Here is a 24,197-nt window from a genome sequence, read left to right on the forward strand (position 1 = left end):
ATAATACAAAATACTGCAAAAATTACTATCTCGATAACTTTATTATAATTACATGAAATTATTAAAAATTTATGCACAAACCTAATAAGTCTGATTTTGTCATAAAGTTAAATTAATTTAGTTTATATTTATGATTTTTTTAGGCTTATAGTTCTTTAATCAAAGCTTTTATTGTGCGTATAAGGCTTTGTCTACACAATGTAAAGTTTAATATGAGCTCAACACAGGAAAATTTATGCACATTGAAACATGTTTCTACATCTAACATGAGTTCTTAAAATTCTTATTTGCATTAGAAAAAGCGATGAAATTTATTATTAAGGAAATATGATTTAGTCATACTTAATGTTCCTTTGTGTTGAGCTTTGACTCTTGGCGAGAAGGTTATTCTACACAAAGAAAACTTTCATTCTAAGCCCCCCACAGTGAAAGCTCCACACAATGACACATTTATCCTTACAACCCTTGCTTCTATACATGCATTCATAGATAAAGACAACTCAGACAAAGTAATCAGTGTTTTTGTTTCAAAATCTCTAGAAACTATTCAATATAGTTATAGTACAAACAACTATATTCAAAGTCAAATGCTAATCACTATAGCTATGATTAAAATAAACATTACAAATGGAATAGATATCTCAAAACAAAATCTCTTGCTAAACGTTCATTCTCATTGTCGTCAATTCCAAATCATTACATAAAATATAAAATCTCAAAAGCATAGTCCCACGAACTTATTTTCAATTAGTGTTCTTCAAGAACGATACATAATCCAGAGTTACACAAGTTCACATGCAAAACATTATCTAAAAACTTTAGTAGGACAAAGTAAACAAAATTCCATTTTAATTATCATGAATTATAGAACAATAGCCAATATATAAAAGAAAAAAGCAAGCACTGCAAAACACATGTTCAATAAGTGTTTGTTGCACAGTGTCCCAGAATTCAGGCCTATACAACTTCACATACACAACATTATCTCAGAATCCTTTACATAATTGATAAACAGTATGAGAATACATAGAACATTTATCAAAATACTAATACTTAAAACATAACAGTTAAATCATTTGTCCTAATGGGGACATGGATTGGGCTCTGGTGGACCATAATCTCTAAAAGTCATCTGCAAGGGAAAACAAGAAGTTGCATTCAGGAATTAGGCTATTCCATGATAACATATTAACAAAACTTCAATGACTAAATATTGTGAAAAAAAAAATGTTCCAAGCTATTAAAACACTTACAATATGCAAAATCATGGCCCTACATTGTTCGATTGTTAGTTGTCTCTCAAAATCACGATTTCATCAATGAATTGCTCCACCTTAGCTTTAATGAACTCTTTCATTGGAGTAATTGTAATGTCCTATTTAATGTGTTCATTGAATATATCCTCTTCAATTTATGTGGCATCTTCTTGTAATTGTGAAGCCACGACAAAGTACTCTTCGATAACACTAATAAAAGTAATTAGCTATTTGCTAATTTCCTCTATAGTAAAATCAGTAAAATCATCGAACTCTATTGCTAGCGTTTGTTTTAGCTTCTCTAATTGAGCCATCAATATATATTTCAGAATTAATCCAGAGTCATATGTAATGCACAAACTATTTAAATCCAGAACAATTGATACTGCCTTGGCATACATATTGGCTCTTCTATTTTGTATGCCTCAACATTAAGAAATAATGTCTCCTAATGTTTTGATTTTCTCAGATCATGCAACTTTGATCTGCTTCATCCGATCAACGTCTAAGAGCCTTTGTTTCTCTTTTTTAAGATTAGACAGTAAATCAAGCTTGCAATTAAAAGTTAACAAGTCATTGTGTTCAAATTCCTTGTCTCCCTCGAGCTCACTTTTTACCAATTTGACACAAAACTTAGTTCTCTACTTTAAATGCCGCAGATCGAAAAAATTTTGCCACGTAAATTCAATAATACATAATCTTTCACATATATTACTAAATATAGATGATTTCACTACATTAACAAGATGACTTTATTAAAATTATGAGATGCCTAGGGACTATAAATTTCCAATGGTAGCCCACATATTGCCAACTACATCTTTAAAAAAGGACCCTAGCTTAAAACATTTTCTAGCTCTTTTATTTTTTCCTTTAAGTACATATTTTCTGCTTGTCGTCCGTTGTAAAATAGATTCTGCAAGAGCACCACCACTAACTAGATGTAATTTCATCATCTCTAAGTCTCTTCCTCATAGGTCTTTCTTATATATCCATTAGCTTCTCTTAAAGCATTGGGCCCTTATTTTGAACCTCTCCTTTGAATGGGCCTTGGAAATCACATCATACCTTGTGTTTATCATATCATCATTGGTGATTTCCCTAATATCGGGACTCCTCCCATCGGTGAAATTCCATAAAGAGTAGGGGACATTGATTGAGGTGACAATGGGTCTTTGTCCCATTGTTATCATTGGGTCTAGGTACCCCTCCTGAGACCCATACTAGATTGTGTGGCAACATGTTCAACACTTTAATTTTTATCTCTATCTAATTTTCCACAAGAAGCTTAAACTCTTTGAATTTGTCAAAAACTTTAGATTTCTTCCTATGGAAATAAATCCATGTATCCGTTGAGAAGTAATATATAAATGTGACATGGTACACATATTTACCTAGTGATGGAACCAAAATATGTCCAAACCATCAGAGAAATTTTGAGGTCTGAAATAAACCTCAAAACAAAAATGTACAACCAAATAAACTTTATAAGAACCAATAGGATTCAAGATGCTGATGTTAACCATGGGGGATGATTCACCATTTTTGGAGTAAAAAATTAAAAAGGTTAAAAAATAAAAAAGTACTCTTTCAACTCATACTTTCAACTTATCTCTGTATGGTTTTACTCAAATTTCGAGCGAGAGAACTCATTGGATGTAGATTTTAATTTATCTTCCAAGGAGTACCCATGTTGCATACTTTTGATGGACCCTCCTACATGAAAAAATGAGAAATACATAAAAAAATGTAATTGCAATCACACTTTTTCTTGTATTTCTCATTTTTCGTGTAGCAAGGTCCATCAAAAGTATGTAACATTGGTAATTCTTGGATGCATGATTAAATTAAGCATCCAACAAGTGCTCCCACTTGAAATTTGACTAAAACAGTAGGGATATAAGTTGAAAAAGTATTTTTTTTATTTTTTCCCTCTATAATTTAACGATGTAATATAATCTTATTTTATTATTTACACTATTATTTTATAATACTCCTTACGAGGCCTATTTTAGACCTCAAAATTTAATGCACATCACTGTGTACCAACTACAATATTCCCTTTGACCTTGTAGAACTAGAGGATATGTTACTCAATTCTATTTCCCATATAAATAATGTTTACATAAATCAAGATGTAGAGAGAAATTGGATGTACCTTCTACCACACTATTATCGTGTAATACTCAAAGGTCCTTCTCTCTGATATGTCCCAGTTGTTGACACCACATTATAGTATTTTCTCTAGAGGTTGTAAGAGTTTTTCCTTCTTCTACTCCATTCTCAGTAACACCAAAATTATTGCAACAATCACCAACAATACTTCCCAATAGCTTATATAGAGTTCCAATTACTCCTCGAGCCATCCTGCATGTATCATTTTCAAACATTGTTTTGACACCTGTATCACTCAACTTGCCTATAGAAATAAAATTTATGGCCAATCCTTAGATGTGAAAAACACCAAGGAGTGTTCTAATCCTTTCCCCCATGAGATGCAACTTTAATTTTCCTTGTCATATGATTATAGTTTTTGATTCATCCCTTAAGAAAACATCACCACCAACATATCATTTATACTTACACAATCATTCCTTGTGAGAAGTTATATGAATGGATGTGTATGAGTCGACCAACCATGCCTCATAATCTACATGTGTACTTGAACAAGCTAAATACACATCCCCTCCATCTGAGAGGACTTTTCTTTCTCTGGAAGAAACATCATTTGATCCCTTTCTTTCTTCACCAATTTTGAATTTACAATATTTCTTACAATGCCCTTCTCTTCTACATCTCCAACATAATTTTATGAATTGTCTTGGGGATTTAGATCTCCCAGTTAAGGACTTATTTATATTTATATTCTAGGATCATCCTCTTAAAAAAAGGAATCTATGTTCTGACTTTCCATATTTTTTTGTCTCATCTCCTCTGATTACAACAACCAAACTATCCCACAAGTTTGGTTAAGAACACAACAAACTGATACACTTATATTCATCTAAAATATTAACTCTTAGATGGATCTCTTCCCTATAGTTATAGATATATGGCTTTGGTTGAGGAAAAAGGACATTCATTCTTTCTATTGCTAACCTATGGGTCGAGGGCAAAAGAGAAACTCGTTGAAAGCTGAAGAAATAAATTTTTTGTTGATGGTGAATTTCTCTTGATGATATATGGTAGAGACTATTGATGATGATCTATGGCAAGGACCCTTGATGGCAAGTTGTCTTCTTGGTGAGTATGGAAAGGTTGTTCTGGTAAGTATAACAAGGTTCTTTTGTGATCTTATCAACAAAAAATAGTTGACATACCACAATATTGAAGGTGTTTAGATGTTTTGTCACTATATCTCCATCCATCGTCCCTAGGTTATAAATTTTTTTCTATAGGAACAATTTGTTCCACAGAATCTCAAACTAATACAAAGTACTTAACTTGTTCTACAATGTCTTCGTTGTAACTTGTTTTGAAACATTCAATAATACTAAATCTAATAGATACAATCATATTATGTTGTTTTCCTTTCAACCTGAATTGGTCTAGTCTTCTATCGACATCCTTGTTGGTGCAATAACCAAATCCTCAATGATCCATTGATCTATTTCCACCCACAGATCTTCCATTTTAAGCTTCCACAACTAAAAACTATGGCCACTAAATTTCTCAACTCTATATTTTAACTAATTTCCATTTCCTTTCACCACAAAAATGAATTCCATAGATCTCCCACTATAATAAAGCCTACCACAGGCCCAAGAAAAACCACTTAGCCACAAAATATTTCCCTTAAAGCCAAAACTACATTGATATATGTCAGGTCAGGAGTAACTCCACGAATTGAATTGTTTATTGCATTAGCCATATCATGAATTTATACATGAATGGAGAGACTCTTAGGATTCAAATTCCAGGGTCTCTTGGTTTTGTCAAATGCATAACGACAATATTTACAATAATCCTTTTGGATTAGGCGTCAACATTCTCCCCCTGATCCGAAGGGATGTTTGTGAGTCCAAGCATCATTCTGAATCTTTCAAACTTTTCCCTTCCAAGCGCTTTGGTGAATATGTCTGCGGTCTGCTCATTTGTATAACAATGTCGCAGGTGGATTGTTTTGGCCTCAACATGATGTTGAATCAGATGTTATTTTGTATTAATGTGCTTCGTTCAATCATGGAACTTTGGGTTCTTGGCCAACTTTATTGCAGAAGTGTTGTGAATAAAAATAGGAGTTGAATGTACTTATTTCTCTTCCAAATCTTCCAAAATTTTCTCGAGCCACACAATTTCCTTCATGGCTTTAGCTCTTGCCAATATTATGCCTCAATGGTGAAATCTTTTGGAACTGAGTGTTTGCGTGACCTCCAGGAGACAACTTCTGATCCAAGACTCATAACATAACCTGAAGTAGATATTCCAATTTCTTAATCTCCATCGGAGTTTGAATCAGAGCATCAAATCAAGCTAAATTCATCCACCTATGTATACTTGAGTTCCCTTCAAGTACTTTATAACTCTTTTTGCAACAGACCAGTGACCCTCACAAGGATTTTGCATAAACCTAGAGAGGATTCCAACAACAAATGAAATTTTTGGTCTGGTATTAGTAAGGCAGTTGAGACTTGTTGAAAATTGGCAACAGAAAATTGCTAAAAATAGAAGTGCTAAAAATAGCACTGCTAAAAGTAGCAGCTTGGGCATTAGTGCTGGATTGGGCAACAGGGAATGAAAAATGGAAGCGCTAAAAATAGAAGTTCTATTTTTAGCAGTTCAAGTTGGATTCCTATTTTTAGACAGCCCTTGGTCTAAAATAGGAAGTAAAATTCAAATTTGGTCTTACCAGCAGTTTGAATATTAATTAATTAATTCTCCATGAGTTAATTAGTTAAGGAAAATCAAACTTGAAGTCTTTGTGAGAACATGCAATAATTTCTCCACTGATTGGGGAATGTGTCTTTGATTTGCTCCACTGATTGAGGAATTAAGGATGAGTTTTATGTTGAGAGGATCAGTGGATTTAGTTTAACTTAGTCAAGTTCAGTTAGATTAATTTAACAAGTTGTTAAATTAATGAAATACAGTTTGTTAATGCTTGCATGCATGTGACAACTGTTATTTTCAGATAACTGTGTATTCACTCATGGATAACTGATGCATGTCAGTTCTGTCAGAGACCTAGTTGAGATAAGAGAAGGGACAGTGTACTATCAGTTGGATGAATATTTTTCCTATAAAGGAAGCTCATCCATGATGAGGATTTATCTCCTTCAAGTTTGTGCAGTTAGATCAGAGGTTAGTGAGTGTGGGAAGAGGCCAATTCACACAGGTGGCAGCACTGGACCCCAAGGAAACTACACAAGGAAATAGGAGGCTTGAAGGGCAGAGGAGAAGGTTTGTGAGAAGCCTTTGACTGTCTATGTGCAACAGAGGATTGTACTGAGAGCTGGATAGCTTACGAGCTAAGGCTTTGTGTAATCCAGACTATATTTCCACTTGTATGATAATACAGAGACGGGGTTTTAGGCTGATGCTTTTCCCGGATAATTCCTTCTGTGTTATGTGTGATTGATTCCTTCGTATCAGTTATATGTGTTCTTATTGATGTTGCTCATGGTTGATTAAGCTTCCGCTAAATTGTTTGTAGAACTAGATCAAGTGTTTTTCTTTAGTACATTGCATTACCAGGTGATATAGAGGTGGGAAATTTCTACATGGTATCAGAGCTAGCTGATCTGTAGAAAAATTTCTACATGGTATTAGAGCTAGCTGATTTGTAGGAAAAATTCTACAAAATTCCACTTGGTATCAGAGCACAGGTGATCAAGGAGAGAACAGTATACTGAGAGGAGATTTCAAAGTTTTGAGTTTTGGGCCGAGAGTTTGCAGAGAAAATATGAAAAATTCTGTACAAAATGTTTAGAAATAAATAACAGATTTGGATTCCTTGCGGAAAATAACCAAAAAAAAAATCGGCTGAATCAGAGTTCGAATGAGGGAGATATCGCTGATTTAAAATCAACTCTTTTTCTAGAAAATTTCGTGACGGTAGGAAATTGGAAATGGATTGGTGTGCTAGCCAAGAACCTGTATGCACTTGAGGTACAAGATGCATGCAAAGCCTTGAGGAGCAAGGAAAAGGTTAGAGACTTGGTGGTTGAGAGAGAGAGAGAGAGTATATTACCTGTCAATATGCAGTGCCAGAAGAAGTCTCAGACAATTGTGGAGCCACGATTGGTGCAGCAGCTTCAGGAGGTTGTGGAGCAACCACAACAAGGGAAGCTGAGAGGAGATCGAGTAGAGACATCTACTCATGCAAAGACCTCTAGTAGGGGAATCTTCGAGCCAAGTGGGCAGAGGGATCACATGCAGCCATATCTCCAGGTAGGAGGTGGGGCGATGTGGAGAGATCGTCCCAAGGAGAAGGGGCAGGATCCTTGACGTACCCAACCTCTTTGATTCGACTTTGCTACGAGAGCCCTGATGAGGAGTAGTAGAACTGACTGATTAGGTAGAGACAGATGCGGATGGAGCGACAGAGAGAGATACAGTGCAGGGAATCCTAGGACAAGGCAGAACATGCAGGCTACAACAATGCGAGAGGCACAAGTGTGTTGCACAGTGCAGGGTAGCATAGAGAGGTGTGCAATGGTGCGAGATGCATGGAGATGTTGCAGTAGCGCAGAGGTCAGAGAGGGAGCACTTGTCAGCAGCAGGTATAGCTTCAACATCAAAGTATGTTTCTAGCCCAATAGAGTGGTCAGTTGGGAGTTTTTTTTTGTTCCGAGAGTTGTTGGAGCAACCACACTTGGTAGATGTGTTGCATGCAGAACATTCTAGAGGTAAAGGATCGGGTTCGAGAGGAAACCTTTCTTGTTGAGAGGAAGTGTTGAAAATTGGCAATAAGAAATTGCAAAAAATAGAAGTGCTAAAAATAGCAGTTTGGGCATCAGTGCTGGATTGGGCAACAAGGAATGAAAAATGGAAGTGCTAAAAAAAGAAGTTCTATTTTTAGCAGTTCAAGTTGGATTCCTATTTTTAGATAGTCCCTGGTCTAAAATAGGAAGTAAAATTCGAATTTGGTCTTACCATCAGTTTAAATATTAATTAATTAATTCTCTATGAGTTAATTAGTTAAGGAAAATCAAACTTGAAGTCTTTGTGAGAACATGCAATAATTTCTCCACTGATTGGGGAATGTGTCCTTGATTTGCTCCACTGATTGAGGAATTAAGGATGAGTTCTATATTGAGAGGATCAGTTGACTTAGTTTAACTTAGTCAAGTTCAGTTAGATTAATTTAACAAGTTGTTAAATTAATGAGATACAGTTTGTTAATGCTTGCATGCATGTGACAACTGTTATTTTCAAATAACTATGTATTCACTCATGGATAACTGATGCATGTCAGTTCTGTGAGAGACCTAGTTGAGATCAGAGAAGGGACAGTGTACTATCAGTTGGATGAATATTTTTCCTATAAAGGAAGCTCATCCATGATGAGGATTTATCTCCTTCAAGTTTGTGCAGTTAGATCATAGGTTAGTGAGTGTGTGAAGAGGCCAAATCACACAGGTGGCAACACTGGACCCCAAGGAAACTGCACAAGGAAATAGGAGGCTTGGAGGGCAGAGGAGAAGGTTTTTGAGAAGCCTTTGACTGTTTATGAGTAGCAGAGGGATTGCACTGAGAGCTGGATAACTTTCGAGCTAAGGCTTTGTGTAATCCGGACTATATTTCCACTTGTATGATAATACAGAGATGGGGTTTTAGGCTGATGCTTTTCCCGGATAAGTCCTTCTGTGTTATGTGTGATTGATTCCTTCTTATAAGTTATATGTGTTCTTATTGATGTTGCTCATGGTTGATTAAGCTTCCGCTAAATTGTTTGTAGAAGTAGATCAAGTGTTTTGCTTTAGTACATTGCATTACCAGGTGATCTACAGGTGGGAAATTTCTACATGGTATCAGAGCTAGCTGATCTGTAGAAAATGTTCTACATGGTATCAAAGCTAGCTGATTTGTAGGAAAAATTCTACAAAACTTCCTACAAGTTGTATATACTTTGTTTCATCCTCAAATTCTTTTCCTTCAGTGGATGTGAGCTTTAAGTTCTCTTCCATTGGAGTATTCAAAGGATTGCACTCAACCATGTGAAACATGTTCAATAGATCTCCAATGTACTTCTTCTGGGAGAGGAATATAAACTTGATATGTTGGGTTACTTCAATACCAAGATAGTAGTGAACATAGTCCAAATATGTCATTTCAAAACCTTTCCTGAGTTCTTTCTTTATGGATGCAATGTAGCTCTCATTATTCCCTGTGATTAGAACATCATCTACATACACTATAATGTATACAATTGTTTTTCCAACTTTCTTGACAAAAAAAGTTGCATCATCAAGATGATAATGTTTGAAATTGAGTTTCAGAAGATGCTCAGTTAACTTCTCGTACCAGGCCTGCAATGCTTGCTTGAGGCCATACAAGGATTTGACAAGCTTGCATACTTTGTGTTCTTGACCCTTCACAACAAATTCTTCTGGTTGGGACATATAAAATTCTCTTTCAAATCTCCATTCAAGAAAGCAATTTTTAGATCCATTTGATGGAGTTTCCAACCGCTCTGAGCTTCCAAGGAAAAGAGTGTCCAAATGGTGGTAGCCCATTTTGTTGTGGGGGAAAAATCTCATCAACGGTCAACCCCTTCCTTCTGTGCAAATTTTTTTTCCACAAACCTTTTGCCACAAGCCACAAACCTTAGTCAAGTGAGCCATCTACTTTATACTTGTTCTTAAAGACCCACTTGCAACCAATTGGTTTGGTTCCCAATGGAGGATCAACCAACTTCGAGGTGCCAGTATTTATCAAGGCATCATATTATTTCTACATTGCTTATTTCCATTCATCATGAGAAGCGACTTCTTTGAAGGAAGTTGGTTCAAAATATGTAGACATATTCAATTCACAATCATAAGAAACATCCATATCAACCAATGAATTAAGATTGTCTACATCACCTACATTCTGACTGATTGAGCTTCTTGTTCTTATCTTTTCAACATCATCAAGATGAATGTGTTCAATTGTCTTTGTCAGCCATTTTGGAGGACCTTTCTGAGATGGACCAAGCTGCTTAGTTGACTAAGATGGGGTTGAACCAAGATTTAGTCTCCCAATTCTATCAATAACATCACTCAAAGTGTCATCTGGATCAGTGGATGGAGATTCATGCGGGGGAGAGAGTACTTCAAAAGAAGATTCCACAGATTGATCCAAGATAGGAATCCCCCCTTCAAGATATGGAATCTCATTATCAAACTCTTGAAAATGCTTTGCATGTCTGAATCTATCCAAGCAATCAAGCTACCGCTCAACAACATTATCAGTTTTGGAAGATTTAAGAAAGATCACATCTCTAGTTATTATAAACTTCTTATTCACTTCATCATAGAGACGATATTCTTTAGAGGTATTTGAGTACCCCAAGAAGATACATTTGCGACTCCTTGCATCGAGTTTGTTTCTATGTTCCTTAGGTATCAAGGCATAGCAGGTGGAACCAAAAACCCTAAGATGCCTCACCGAAAGAATGTGGCCATAACACAATTCATAGGGGATCTTGTTTTTTATAGAATTAGATGGACACCTAGTCTTTATATACACAGCACATAGAATTGCATCAACCCAAAACATCAGCGTGACATTCTTGAAAAACATCATGGAACGTACCATATCTAAGATTGTCATGTTCATTCTTTCAATTGCTTCATTTTGTTGGGGATTATAAGGCTTGATTGTTTGATGTTTGATCCCATGTTGACGAAGATAGTTTTCAAATTCATTTGATGTATATTATTTTCCATTATCACTGTAGGTTTTAACCCCATACATAAATTACCTGCATATGAATTCTAAAAACAGAAAATAAACAATGGCGAGAGCATAAAACATAAAACAGATATACACAGAGAATTGTAGAGTATTTTTACTTTTCCGTATTAGCTTATTCTTCTTCTTATTATTATTATTGCATATGTGTGTACTTCATCAAACTGCTACCAAAACATAAAAAAAGAACATAAGATATTGGCTCTCTGCCAAGGCCAAAACCTCTCTTCTCTTGAGAGGAAAACCCTTTAGTGAATTTCTCTTATTGAAGCTTCTATTGATCAATGCCAAGCTCTAGACTCCTGACAAAGAAATCCTCCAAGCACAAGGCAAGTCTTCACTCCTTTCTGCACAATATACCCCGACACTTCTTTTGGCACTTCGTCCTCCTTCTTCTGGCACTTCGTTCTTCTATTCCTTGGTAGTATGCTATCTTATACTAGTTCTAGAAGAGACTCTAATCTTTGATCCTTAGTGAGATCTTTCACCAAGAGTATACCATCTTTCTCTTGACCCAATTGAGCTTCTTCTTGATGTATAGTGCAGACTTGGCATAGTGGTATTACAGCCCTACCTTCTCGCACGTGTGGGAGGTTTCCTTTAGGATTTTAGCTCCTTTTTCCTTCGCTAAAGAGACCCTCTTCTTTGCTTGAGTATGGGGCCTAATAGGCCTAAGTCACTAGCCCAAACAAGGAATAATATATAACTATGATCTCACTGCTGATATAGCCACAGACTATCCTTCATTTCCTCGCACGTGTGACTGTGTGTACCCTAGAAAACAGTCCCTCAATCTTCGTTGTTCTTCCTCCTTACTTTGTTACCCTAGTAAATCCTTTATCTCATCTTCCTTCGTTCTTCTTGTCCTCTTTCTCTTATGGATTTCAGAGCTAAATTTGTGCATTGTATTTGTTGTGGACAACCTCTATAAATAGAGGATTGTCCGTCCATTTAGGCTGACTAGTCACCTTGTTTGTAGGCCAACTTTGAGGGTTGTTTTGGAGGCTCATTTGTTGAGCAGACTTCTGATAGTTTCCATGGTGGTGTAGCATGATTGAAGGGGCTTTTGATGATGCCATTGCATAATATTAGACTTGAATTTTCTTGGAGGTTATCCCTTTGACTTAAATGTATATTTATACATGGGTAACATGCCCTTAAGGCCTTCAACAATTTCTTTTGACTATTTGACTCACCTATAGCACTTTGACATGTGCTAGACCTATTTCAATGAGCAAGAAACTTATTGACATATAAAAAAAAATTAAAAAAAAAAAAATCTTGAATAAGTATAAATATCAAAAGTACATTTATGAAGACCGAACCTAGTTACACTTTCTTCAACATTCCGAAGCATCTATAAACCCCAATCCATTAACCCTGGATTATATCATAACCGTAGTTCCCTTAACCAGATCTACAAAATACCATGGGGAGAAAACCATCATGCTCAAAACCATGTGTGAAAACCACGCACAAAACCATAGGTAGGTCTGTCCACCTAATATAGGGTCCAAAAAAAAAAATTCCCCGGGGCGCTACGCCAGATCCTATAGAGAGGGGCTACCACCCTCCACTGGAACTAGAGTCATTTATCTTTTTTTATGGGGAATATCACAACCATTCACAGCCTTTCAATCCATTTCCCCCCTATTGATGTACACACAAATCTGAAATGGAAAACCAATAAGGAAGGAAAGGATGCGCAAGCAGGCTCGACCAACAGGAGAGGATGCACGTACTGTGGATCTTGGGTGATGTGTACTGGGGAATTCTGGGAGATTGGGGAGGCTGCATATTGAACTGGGGGGAATGACGAGCTGTTGACTAATGGGTAGCCTCGCACAACGAAGGGGGAGCTTGCCGCCCCCCCTCTAACCCCCTGGCTTCACTATTGGGGCTAGTCATGGAAAGAATATAACACACACCCAACATTCTCCCACTTGTTGTTTTCTTTCCATAGGAGAGCTTAGTCATTGGTCCATCCCTGCAACACCCATTATTTCTCTACACCAAGAGAACTTCTCAGTGCTCACAGACTTTGTCAATGCATCTGCAATATTCTTCAAAGTGTCCACCTTTACCAGCAACACCTTTTTGTCCTCAACCATATCCCTTACAAAGTGATATTAAACATCAACGTGATTTGTCTTTGAATGATAAGCAGGGTTATTTGCTAATAAAATTGCACTTTTTTTGTTACAGCCTATCCTTATAGCTCGTTGTACTAACCCCATACTTGAACACAATCTCTGCAACCAAACTGCTTCCTTGCTTGCATGAGTAGCTTCCATGTATTCTGCCTCTCTAGTTGAAAGTGCCACTACAGACTGTTTCTTACTCATCCAATTGACTATACCTCCAAATAGGTTAAACACATACCCACTTGTAGATCTTCTTTGATCTAGATCTCTAGCCCAGTTTGCATCAACAAAGCCACATATGTCTGAAACTTTGTCCAATCCTGGTCTTCATTGGTAGCACAAACCATAATCACTAGTGCCACGTAAATACTTGAAAACCTCTTCACTGATGTCCAATGCTCCTTCACTATTGTCTAATGTTCCTTACCTAGTTTTGAAATAAACTTGCTCAATACTCCCACTGCATGTGCAATGTCTGGTCTAGTACAAACCATTTCATATATCAGGCTACCGACTACACTTGCATATGGAACACAAGACATGTTCTCTTCCTCTTCTTCTGTCTTGGGAAACTGTTCAGCAGATAACTTTACACCTACAGGAATAGGAACCTTCATTGGTTTACTATCCTGCATATTAAACTTCTACAGTATTGTCTTGACATACTTCCTCTGGTTTAACCAGAGCTTCCTCTTTGTCCGATCTCGTTTAATTTCCATGCCCAAAATACAGTTTGCAGCACCAAGATCTTTAATGTCGAATTTGGAGGAAAATTGGGTCTTCAATTCCTGAATAATTTCTTTGTTATTTCCAATCAACAACTTATCATCCATATACAAGACCAAATAAATAGCACGGTCACCAATTCATTTAAAATACACACAATGATATGCTTTACTTCTAGTGAAGCCAAGTCCCCGTATATATGTATCAAATTTCTGATACCACATCCTTGGTGACTGTTTTAACCCATATAGAGCCTATTTTAAGCTGCATACTAGTTCTTTCTTACCCTTCACCACAAAGCCTTTAGGTTGTTTCATGTATATCTCTTCTTCCAGATTCCTGTGAAGAAATGTTGTCTTCACATCCATTCATTCTACCTTAAAATCAAAAGCAACAACAATAGATAAAAGTATTCTAATAGAAGCTACCTTGGCAACAGGAGAAAAAATATCACCAAAATAAATTCCCGGCACCTGAGAATACCCTTTTGCTACCTACCGAGCTTTATGTTTCTCCACCTTTCCTTCTGCATTCATCTTATTCTTAAACACCCATTTTCTTCCAATGGGTTTTCTTCCAGCCGACAACTCCACCAGTTCCCAGGCCTCATTTTTGTGCAAAGATGCCATTTCATCAACCATGGCCTCTTTCCAAAGTTTGTCATCCTCTGAATCTACTGCTTCCCTGACAGTTCTGGGATCATCACCAGTAATAGATAAAGCAAAATTTGAACAAAAAGCAGTTGGTATATACATTTATGGTTTCCTTCTTTCTCGAACTGATCTTCTCACAGCTGGAGTTTGTGGCTCTTCATATTATGATTCCTCCTCTGTTGTAGAGTTTGATTCCTCCTCCTTTAGCTCAAACTCTATCTTCTTAGGTTGCTTTGGTAGGACTTCATGTTTAATAACATCTTTCACCCCTCTGAACACCACATCGCGGATGTACACAACCTTCCTTGTTTCTGGGTTCCAAATCTTATAACCTTTTAAACCATCCTTATACCCAATAAAGAGGCACCTTTCAGATTTACTATCCGACTTAGTTCTTTTCTCCTTTGGAACATGTGCATATGCATCACATCCAAATACCCTCAGATGTGAAAGAGAGGGTTTCTTACCAGTCCATACTTCTTGTGGAGTCTTATCCTCCAACGCTGATGAAGGTGATATATTAACCAGGTAACCTGCAACCTCCATTGCCTCTGCCCAGAATTCATGTCCTAAACCGACACCACTGAGCATGCTTCTTTCCTTTTCTATCAACGTCTCGTTCATTGCTTATGCAACTCCATTTTTCTGAGGTGTGTATGGAGTAGTCTTTTGTCGTGCTATACCACACTTCTTATAGAACTCTTCAAATTCTTTTTTTCAAAACTCTCCACTATTATCTGTCCTCAACACCTTTATCTTCTTCCCTGTCTGCTTTTACACCAGAGCCTTATATTCTTTAAACCTGTCAAGACTTCAAATTTCTTCCTGAACAAATATATCCATGTATTCTTTGAGAAGTCATCTATATATGATACATAGTATACAAACTTACCCAATGATGGAACCGACACAGGTCCAAAGACATCACAGTGCACAAGCTCTAATATTTGTTTCGCCCCATCAGCACCAGAGGGAAAACTCACCCGATTATGTTTCCCATATACACAATTTTCGCAGAAATTAAAATCCAGAGAGAAATTAGACATACCTTTTACCATACCATTATCATGAAGTATTCAAAGGCCCTTCTCTCCAATATGTCCAAGCCTTTGATACCATAGCATGGTATTTTCTCCAAAGGCCACTAGATTTTCTGCTCCACTTTCAAGAACCATATAACTGTTGCACCCATCAATAATAGTGCTACCTTGAAGCTTGTGCAGAGTTCCAATTTGAACTCCTCACATCAATACCAGTGGTCCCCGAACCATCTTGCGGGTATCTTTCTCAAACATTGTTTTCAGACTTGCATCATCCAACTTGCTTATAGAAATTAGATTCCTGGCCAATGCAGGAATATGCAGAACAACCAGAATTGTTCTAATCCTTTGACCTTGCAACTTTAGCTTAACTTTTAGTGAAGTGAAAAGATGCACCTAAGTCAATAAACCATGCCTCATTATTTATGTGTACTTGAAGAAGAAGCCAAATACACATCCCCACCTTTTTCTGAGGTGGTTTTCTCCTCTGCAGAAGGAGAATCATCAAATCCCTTTCCTTTCTCAGGAGCTTTATATCTAAAGTCCTTTTTGAAGTGCCTTTCATTTCAGCATTTCCAACACACCTTTACATGTTTTCCTGGAGATTTAGATCTCCCTCTAGATTTAAATCTTCCACTCAAGGATCTATTTTTGTTTCTATTCCGAGACAATCCTCGTACAAACAAGGCATCACCATTCTGGCCTTCCATATTTTTCCATCTCATCTCCTCCGATAGCAAGGATGAGATTATTTCATCAAACTACAATATAGTCGCATTGCTACCTATTGCAACAACCAGACTATCCCGCGAATCTAGTAGAGAACACAACAAACTGATGCACTTATCTTCATCTGAATTTTTTATATCAATAGATAACAGCTGGCTTACCACAATATTAAAGGTGTTCATATGTTCTGTCACCGAGTCTTGATCCTTCATCCTCACGTTATACAACTTTTTCTGTAGGAACAATTTATTCACGAGACTTAGATTGGTACAAAGTCCCTAACTTATCCCACAAACCCTTCTCCCAAGCTTCCCTTGATACATTCAACAATATTGAATCTGAGATACACAACTGTATTGTGCTCTTAGCCTTCTGATTCAACTTTTCCCAATCTTCAACAAACATTGTCGTTGGTTTAGTACCCGGATCTACCACGATCCACTAAAATGAGAATCATGAAAAGACAATTTAATGTGCTTTCCTAAGATACAAAAATCACACTGCTTAAGTTTCCTAGGAATTGTAGCCAAACTAGTAACAACATTTTTCTTCAACAAACAAAGGTTGTCATAGTTCAAGTGTCCAAATCTAATATGCCATAAAAAACTTGATGGAAATGTACTTCATCATAATGAGAACTGCATGAAAATTTTTGTGCATGAGCAAAGGTTCCTTGCAGCTTCAGAAGTCTTTCTTCTTCTATCCTAGTCATAACAAGTGAGTGATCTAATGTTTTTTTGACATCAACATCGCCATCAAATATATGAATGGAGTGTCCTTTCTGGCAGATGTGGACCAAAGACAACAAGTTCATCCTCAACTCCGAGAGGTATAGAACATCATGCAGAAGAAAGTTTGGAAGACCAGGTAGTTTGAGCATAATGTTGGCAAGCCCTAATGGCTTGAGTTTTGACTTGTCTACAAAGTATACTGCTTCATCAACATTATCATTGAATTCTTCAAATAAATCTCTCCTAAACATCATGCGGCAAGTTGCTCCTGAATCAAGCAATCAAGCATCTTTCCATGGAGCAAGTGAAGCATTGAATATGTCTCGAATTACTCCAATGTTGCAATATGCCACAACATAATGAGCGGACTCGAGTGCTTTTCCTTTCCCTTTGTCAGTTGTTTTACCTTTTCCTTCATTTCTTTCCTGCTCAATTATGTCCCAAGGCAGTTTACGCGTTAATGCATCATGTCCATCTCTATTGCATCATATGCAATGAAGATCATACATTTGTCCTTGGAAATGTTCCCCCTGCCTCTAAAATTCTTCCTCTTCCTCTTCAGCCACCTCTTCCTTTAGAAGAATCTTGTGTATGAGTCAAAAGTAATCTCCTTAAGGTTGCCACTTGCTTGCAATGACTCAAGATAATGTAAATAGGTGGGATATAGTGCCTTGACATAAGCTATGCGAGGGATATCTATTTCAACACCAGTGGCTTTTATGTCATGCATAATGAATTTTACTTCTGATGCTAAGGCTAGAGGGTCATCATTTTTCAACTCAAGATTGAACAACTTGACCAACAATTGAACAAGTTCAGAGTGTGAGTCATACAATTCCTTCAACTTCTTTAAGGCTTCAAAAGCATTTGAAAATGGAAAAATATAGGCACTATTCGCTGATGTTGCAATCAAGGCATAGGCACTATTGTTCTTGTTTTTCTAAATGACAAGTTCTTTATCTAAAGTGGGTTTTTCCGATGGGTTGTCTCCTTCTCCTTCACAAATTCTTTTCCACAACTCATTAAAAATTAACATGCACTTTATCTTCCTCGACCACTCATAATAGTTATCTTTAACAAAAAAAACCACTCCAACAATAAATATAACTAAATGCATTCTCAAAAAATTATGTGCTTCTAATTTTCAAAATAATTACAAACTTATTTCTTATCTTCTTAATAAAATAAAAATTAATAAAACACTAAACTTCTAACGTAAAAATATGTAACCTAGGACATGTGACCACTCATCAATATAATAAAACACAACTCCTTACTATACCATATGCCATATCCCTTTCATTCAACTCACTTCTTATATTATATGCCCATTACATATCGCTGGAACACATTTATTTTTTAATGCATAAAGTGCTCCACTCTAATCCACTTAAACATCACCCTTAAAAAGTAACTTCATACGTTCCATCACATTTCGCAGTAACGTGTGGAAACTGAAGTTTAAATCTCATTGAGTACATTGACATGTTGTGGTGGAAACTTAAGGAAGGGGCTACCATATATCAATACATATCAGTCTTCATATCAATACATTATTTGAAGTTCAAATCTCATTGAGTACATTGACATGTTGTGGTGGAAACTTAAGGAAGGGGCTACCATATCAATACATATCAGTCTTCATATCAATACATTATTTAAAAAAAGACGGAGTCGTTTACTGAGACCAAAAAATTGGCGCTAAATGGAAATAGATTAAGCACCATCAAAAAAAATTTAGAGCACCTAAAAATTAAGATTTTAAAAAATTACTGCGAAATTTTATCAAAATATGACCCAAATTTGCATGATTTTCAAGTCAAAAATACATTCGGGTTAGACAACTGCAAAAAACCTATTCAACGCATCCATATAAAAAAACTTCAACGCAGAGCAGAACTCACGTACGCCTTTGCCCAGTAAGGTTGTCATACCAACCAAATTCAGATTCACTGCATCCGCCTTGACAGTCACGATTTCAATCAACTTTTCGACCAATTTGCAGGAGTTTCCACCCACTTCAAGTCACAGTCTTCACAATCCGCAACAGCTCGACCATTTGACACAGAGAATAGGTTCGGCTTTCAATTTATGCACCACGGTCTTCAACTCGATTTAACCTTCCATGTTTAATGATGCTTTATTAACAATGCAGAGAATGTATAGCATTTTGTTACCTTTGTTGAAGACTTAACACAAAAATCCTTACTTAACTATCCATTCTTTTTTAAATAAATTTAATTAACATTATATATATAATAATATTTATTTCTTTAATTTAATATTAACATTATGTGTGATAATAAATTTAATTAACATTATATATAATAATATTTTATTTCTTTAATTTAATATTAACATTATGGATCACACAAATAATAGATCTAACAATATTAACATTGTTATAATGCATCCCACCTATGATAAATAGCATTTGCAGATTAATTTTGTTCAGGAAGTTAAATATTTCTGTCAATAATAATGAATGGAAGTTTCTCCCAATAAATAATGAATGAATAGTAATGGCGGAACTATAAATTAATCTCCAATGATTTTAGTTTCTTCAATGCTGGATGCGGATTGCTTGTAAGGCTAATGCTCCGTGTCATTGAGTTGGATATATGAGTAGTTTGTGAAATGATGTTGATCATTGTTTACTTTTGGAGTTGAAGGCGGTTCGTTATCATCCAGAGGCATGTTGGTCCAGAAACTATCAAAATTAGCGGTGCAACAATTCCCCTTAACATCAGGCTTAAATGCTGGCTGTATCTGCCTGGCTTCCAGTTTCTTCCAGCTAATTGATTTGAACCACTTGTGTCCTTTGATCTCATCACTCCCACTTGCTCCACTGCCTAGCCGCTTGCTTGGATCCTTCTGCAGCAGCTGCACATCACATGGAGGCAATAACCTCAGACAGTATGTCAACTGATCTATTCCATACAGAGCAATAACAATAATGCAGGATTTGAAGAAGGAATGCTCAGAAACTTACGCCTTTCAGCAATGAATGGGCTTCACTGGTCAAAAATGGTGGCAATTTAACTTTATCCTTGATGATTTTATTTTGTACCTTCTGGCGGTTATTACCAGTGAAGGGAAGCTGCAAATCACAGAAAAGCTGATGCTCAGATGCGAATTAACCAATGCAATGACACCTAAAATTCTGCATATGTACAGCAGCTTACCTGTCCTGTAAGCATCTCATACAGAAGAATTCCAACACTCCACCAGTCAACAGCTTTATTATGGCCTTTAGCTTGAATGATTTCAGGTGCCATATATTCTGTAGTCCCACACATACTATTGGATCGACCTGACTCATCTACTTCCTTTGCTAGCCCAAAATCAGTCAACTTAACCTAAAATGTTGCCCAGTGGGGATTAGCAATTGTGACATTTTGAAATTGAAATAAGAATATGCAGAAAGAAGATTCCAAGACTTTGAATTAACAAAAGGCATAGGCATTGATTTACATTTACTATGCATAACTGTCTTCCTCACTGCACAAAGTAACAGTAGTCCTAATGAGATAATTTAGTCAGGACACAAGCACTTACATGGCCTTCAGAGTCGAGAAGAATGTTCTCAGGTTTAAGATCCCGGTGAACGATCCCATTTTGATGAAGGTATGAGACAGCGGAAATTATTTCCGCAACGTAAACCCGAGCTAAATCCTCACTAGAAAACACAGCAATTAAACATGTTAGAGAAATAAACATCAAGCACCTTGAAATAAACATCGAGCCCTACAAAGCACGACGAAAGATGGATGGCGCATTGGAAGGTACCTGAAGAGCCCTTGTCGTTCAAGTTGAAAGAAGAGATGCCCACCATTTATAAAATCCAATACAAGATAAAGTTTGTGTTTTGTCTGAACACATAGAACAAAGAGAGTGCAATCAGAAACGGTGATTCCTTGCAACATAATCAGATTACAGTAAAGGTTTTGTTCGATTATATGAATCACATATTCTGATGAAATAAACAAACAGTAGAGAGACTAATGAATGTAATTCATGAATAACATGCTACAGCAAGAGCATATCAGGAAGCCCTAGGTTAGACTACGCACATTTACACAGATGCCAATCCTGTGCATGCCATATATTTGATCACCTTGAAACTGCAAATACAGGATTTACTTAGTTACCCTATGTAAGTGTGAAGCCAAATTCATGCAGGACTCTAGATCCTTCTACACTGCCAATAGTTTTTAGAACCACATGCAAGATTCTGGATTCTTCTACACCACCAATAGTTTCTAGATCTCCATCTGAATCACATATAGGATTCTAGATCCTTCTTCTGCCTCTATAAATTTGTAGTTTCTCTGGCCAAGGAAAGCAAGCCAAGGCCCAAGCTTGTTATGTAATGCAAAGTGATCTCTGTTCTCCAGTGATTGTCTTATCTATTCCGCTGTTTCTGACTGAGTAATCTTGTTGTTTCTCCATTTGTTTATCTCTGAAAATTATTCTTTGCTATTGCCCTCTAAGTCTCTGAGTATAAATCCACTGTGTGTTATGTATGCTCTGATGAAATAAACAAACAGTAGAGAGACTAATGAATGTAATTCATGAATAACATGCTACAGCAAGAGTATATCAGGAAGCCCTAGGTTAGACTACGCACATTTAAACAGATTGCAATCCTGTGAATGCCATATATTTGATCACCTTGAAACTGCAAATACAGGATTTACTTAGTTACCCTAAACCTAGAGTTTCTGACTAAACAACCCCAACCAGGCACGGTAACTGCAACTCAATATGCAGTCTGACATACAAGTCAGGAAAAACTGACCAAAAAAAGGCAATCATTCATTACCTAATGCTGAGATGTCCACTCTCAAGACCAGAAATTCATTACCCATACTCTTGATCTGGAGTCAATATAGACGGCGAAAGTGAAACATAGAACAGTGGCAAGTTTGAATTGATCCAAAAGTATTTTAGTATTTCGTGTTAGGATGGATTGCATCAGCATGGTCTGCAGATTGTTGTGTCAAATTGGTAGTAGAGCAGAAGTGTTTTATTTGGTTTGTGGATGATCTGAAGTACCTGTTGTTGTTGTGCAGGGGACAGAGTGGATTTTTGGCTTAAAATTCTGGCGTGTTGGAACTCGTAAATTTCTTTCAAGTCAACAGTATGGATATTAATTTCTGGTATTAAGAGTGGAGATCTCAGCAATCGGTCATGAATGTTTGTTCAGCGTGTTGGTAACTCTTGGGTTCCACAACAGTGATAAATGCATCATATATAGTGTCATCCAACTACCTAGCTCACCTTACAATCGTTATCATTAATGATGACATAGTCATTAATTCATACAGTTTTATCTTTATTGCGCACAGGTAATTTAAAATACTTATGTCTAGAAATAATCCTGTCACCGAGCTGGAACTGGACGTTGAAAGAGTGTGATTCTGGAAGAAGACTAAACTAATCCACTCCTAATCCTATTCACTCAACTTCTACAGATGAGTAAGAAGAAACACTACTCAAATTTGATGAAAACAGGGATGTAGCATTGTTACAACTTACAAGCATATACTTTTGATAAGATGCAGATCCTAGGTTAGACATCAGCTTGGCATTGTTTCAAGGAAATTTGAGAATATAGCATTGCTCTCTGGTAGTTGTGATGATTAAGATGAATATATATCACAGACATAATTGACAACAGCAAAGATATATTTGACTTTCAAATTGTAAATCTGAAGTGCAAACTCCGTAAGGGATCAAAATTATTGGGCCATACATGAATAAGGGACACATTCTACAGATGGATGATAGAAGATGAGAGCACTAAAAGAACTAATATACATCTTTGCATTACCAAAATGGAATTTAGAATTAAAATTGCAGGAAGACAACAATCCTAACCAAAATTTAGAGATAAGGAATTGGCACCTGGAATGAGTATCTGAGCTGAACAATAAAGGGATGCACAATCCTTGTCATAATGTCCCTTTCAGCTTTTACGTACTCAGCATGATTCTTTTTCATAAGTCTGTCTTTCCTCATAACTTTCATAGCATAAATCTCTGATGTTCCACTTCTTTTAACCTGGAACACCTTACCAGATGCACCTTGTCCAACCACCTTAAGCAGCTCAAAATCGTCAACTCCAATGTTTTGAGTAACCTTGACTTTCGGTGCTCTGCCCTGTCGATTTATGGTTTGAGGATCCTGAAGCGAAGGAATTCCTCCAAAATTCTCTGATGAAGCAACAACAGGACCAAATACATCTGAAAATTCAATCTCCTCATATCCCAGTTGTCCATTGGATTCTTGAGAATCCAATGGAAGTCTTAAAATGAAAGACTTGCACTTGTGATCTCTGAGAACAGCAGACACCCCTGCAGAAACCATTGCTATAGATATACCACAGAAGAAGGCACTCTGAGAACAGACTTGAGCAATTGGGCACTACCATACACCAATGCAAACTCAGGAATTCGTGGGAAAAGGCAGGTCAATATCCAAAAACAGAACCTGCGCCTATCTCCCCTGTTACAGGAAAGACCATATGCAACAGTGTAGCTTGAATTCATATGGTAAACTTCACTTAAACCTGCATCGCAGCAAACCTAAGCAGTTTAGTTTTCAAATCATAGACCTCGAAAGAACGACAGAAAGAGCATCACATGTTATATTTGAAATACTGGGAAGTTGTAAGAAACAAATATTTAATTGAAAACTGAGACTCCAAAACAGAAAAAGAACAAGGTTCTAAAACATGCATTTCATGGTGGAATAAAAAGCATGGAAAAAGAACAGAAAGAACCCTCCTTAAATTGGAATGGATTATGCACAGAGAGCAGATGCAATAATGCAAAGCTTTTTTTAAACACCCATACACAAAGCTACAAGCAGGCCGCTTACAAAAGAGAAAATTTCACACAAGGCGTATTTTTTAAACAATAGCATACAAGAATTAAGAGGCAGGGACAAGATGATAATCTTCCACTGGAGAAACAAATTCGGGATGCTGTAATTTCTCAAATAAAAATGCATG

The 24,197-nt window shown here is 36.7% G+C and overlaps 1 protein-coding gene across 1 annotated transcript; it reads right to left on the bottom strand.

Annotated features, from left to right (window-relative positions):
• Nucleotides 1-19,687: 19,687 nt before the first annotated feature.
• On the bottom strand, nucleotides 19,688-23,747 carry LOC149167754 (serine/threonine-protein kinase AtPK1/AtPK6-like). Its single transcript, XM_089431587.1, has 6 exons — nucleotides 23,090-23,747; nucleotides 20,969-21,051; nucleotides 20,738-20,858; nucleotides 20,365-20,538; nucleotides 20,172-20,279; nucleotides 19,688-20,062 (listed from the first exon to the last, which is right to left on the bottom strand). Exons 1-6 carry the CDS (start codon nucleotides 23,549-23,551, stop codon nucleotides 19,772-19,774), a joined length of 1,239 nt encoding a protein of 412 aa, XP_089287713.1. The 5' UTR covers nucleotides 23,552-23,747; the 3' UTR covers nucleotides 19,688-19,771.
• Between the last annotated feature and the right edge of the window lie 450 nt (nucleotides 23,748-24,197).

This window comes from Pinus tabuliformis, chromosome 5_1, assembly GCF_031772625.1.
Source record: "Pinus tabuliformis cultivar Carrire ecotype Pingquan chromosome 5_1, CPIR1, whole genome shotgun sequence".
NCBI lineage: Eukaryota > Viridiplantae > Streptophyta > Pinopsida > Pinales > Pinaceae > Pinus > Pinus tabuliformis.

Coding starts and splice junctions, on each gene's coding strand:
- LOC149167754 (XM_089431587.1), bottom strand. CDS start 23,551: ATGGTTTCTGCAGGGGTGTCTGCTGTTCTCAGAGATCACAAGTGCAAG. Junction 20,859..20,968: donor GAACGACAAGGGCTCTTCAG/GTACCTTCCAAT, acceptor TGTGTTTTCTAG/TGAGGATTTAGCTCGGGTTT. Junction 20,280..20,364: donor ATGAGATGCTTACAGGACAG/GTAAGCTGCTGT, acceptor TGTGATTTGCAG/CTTCCCTTCACTGGTAATAA.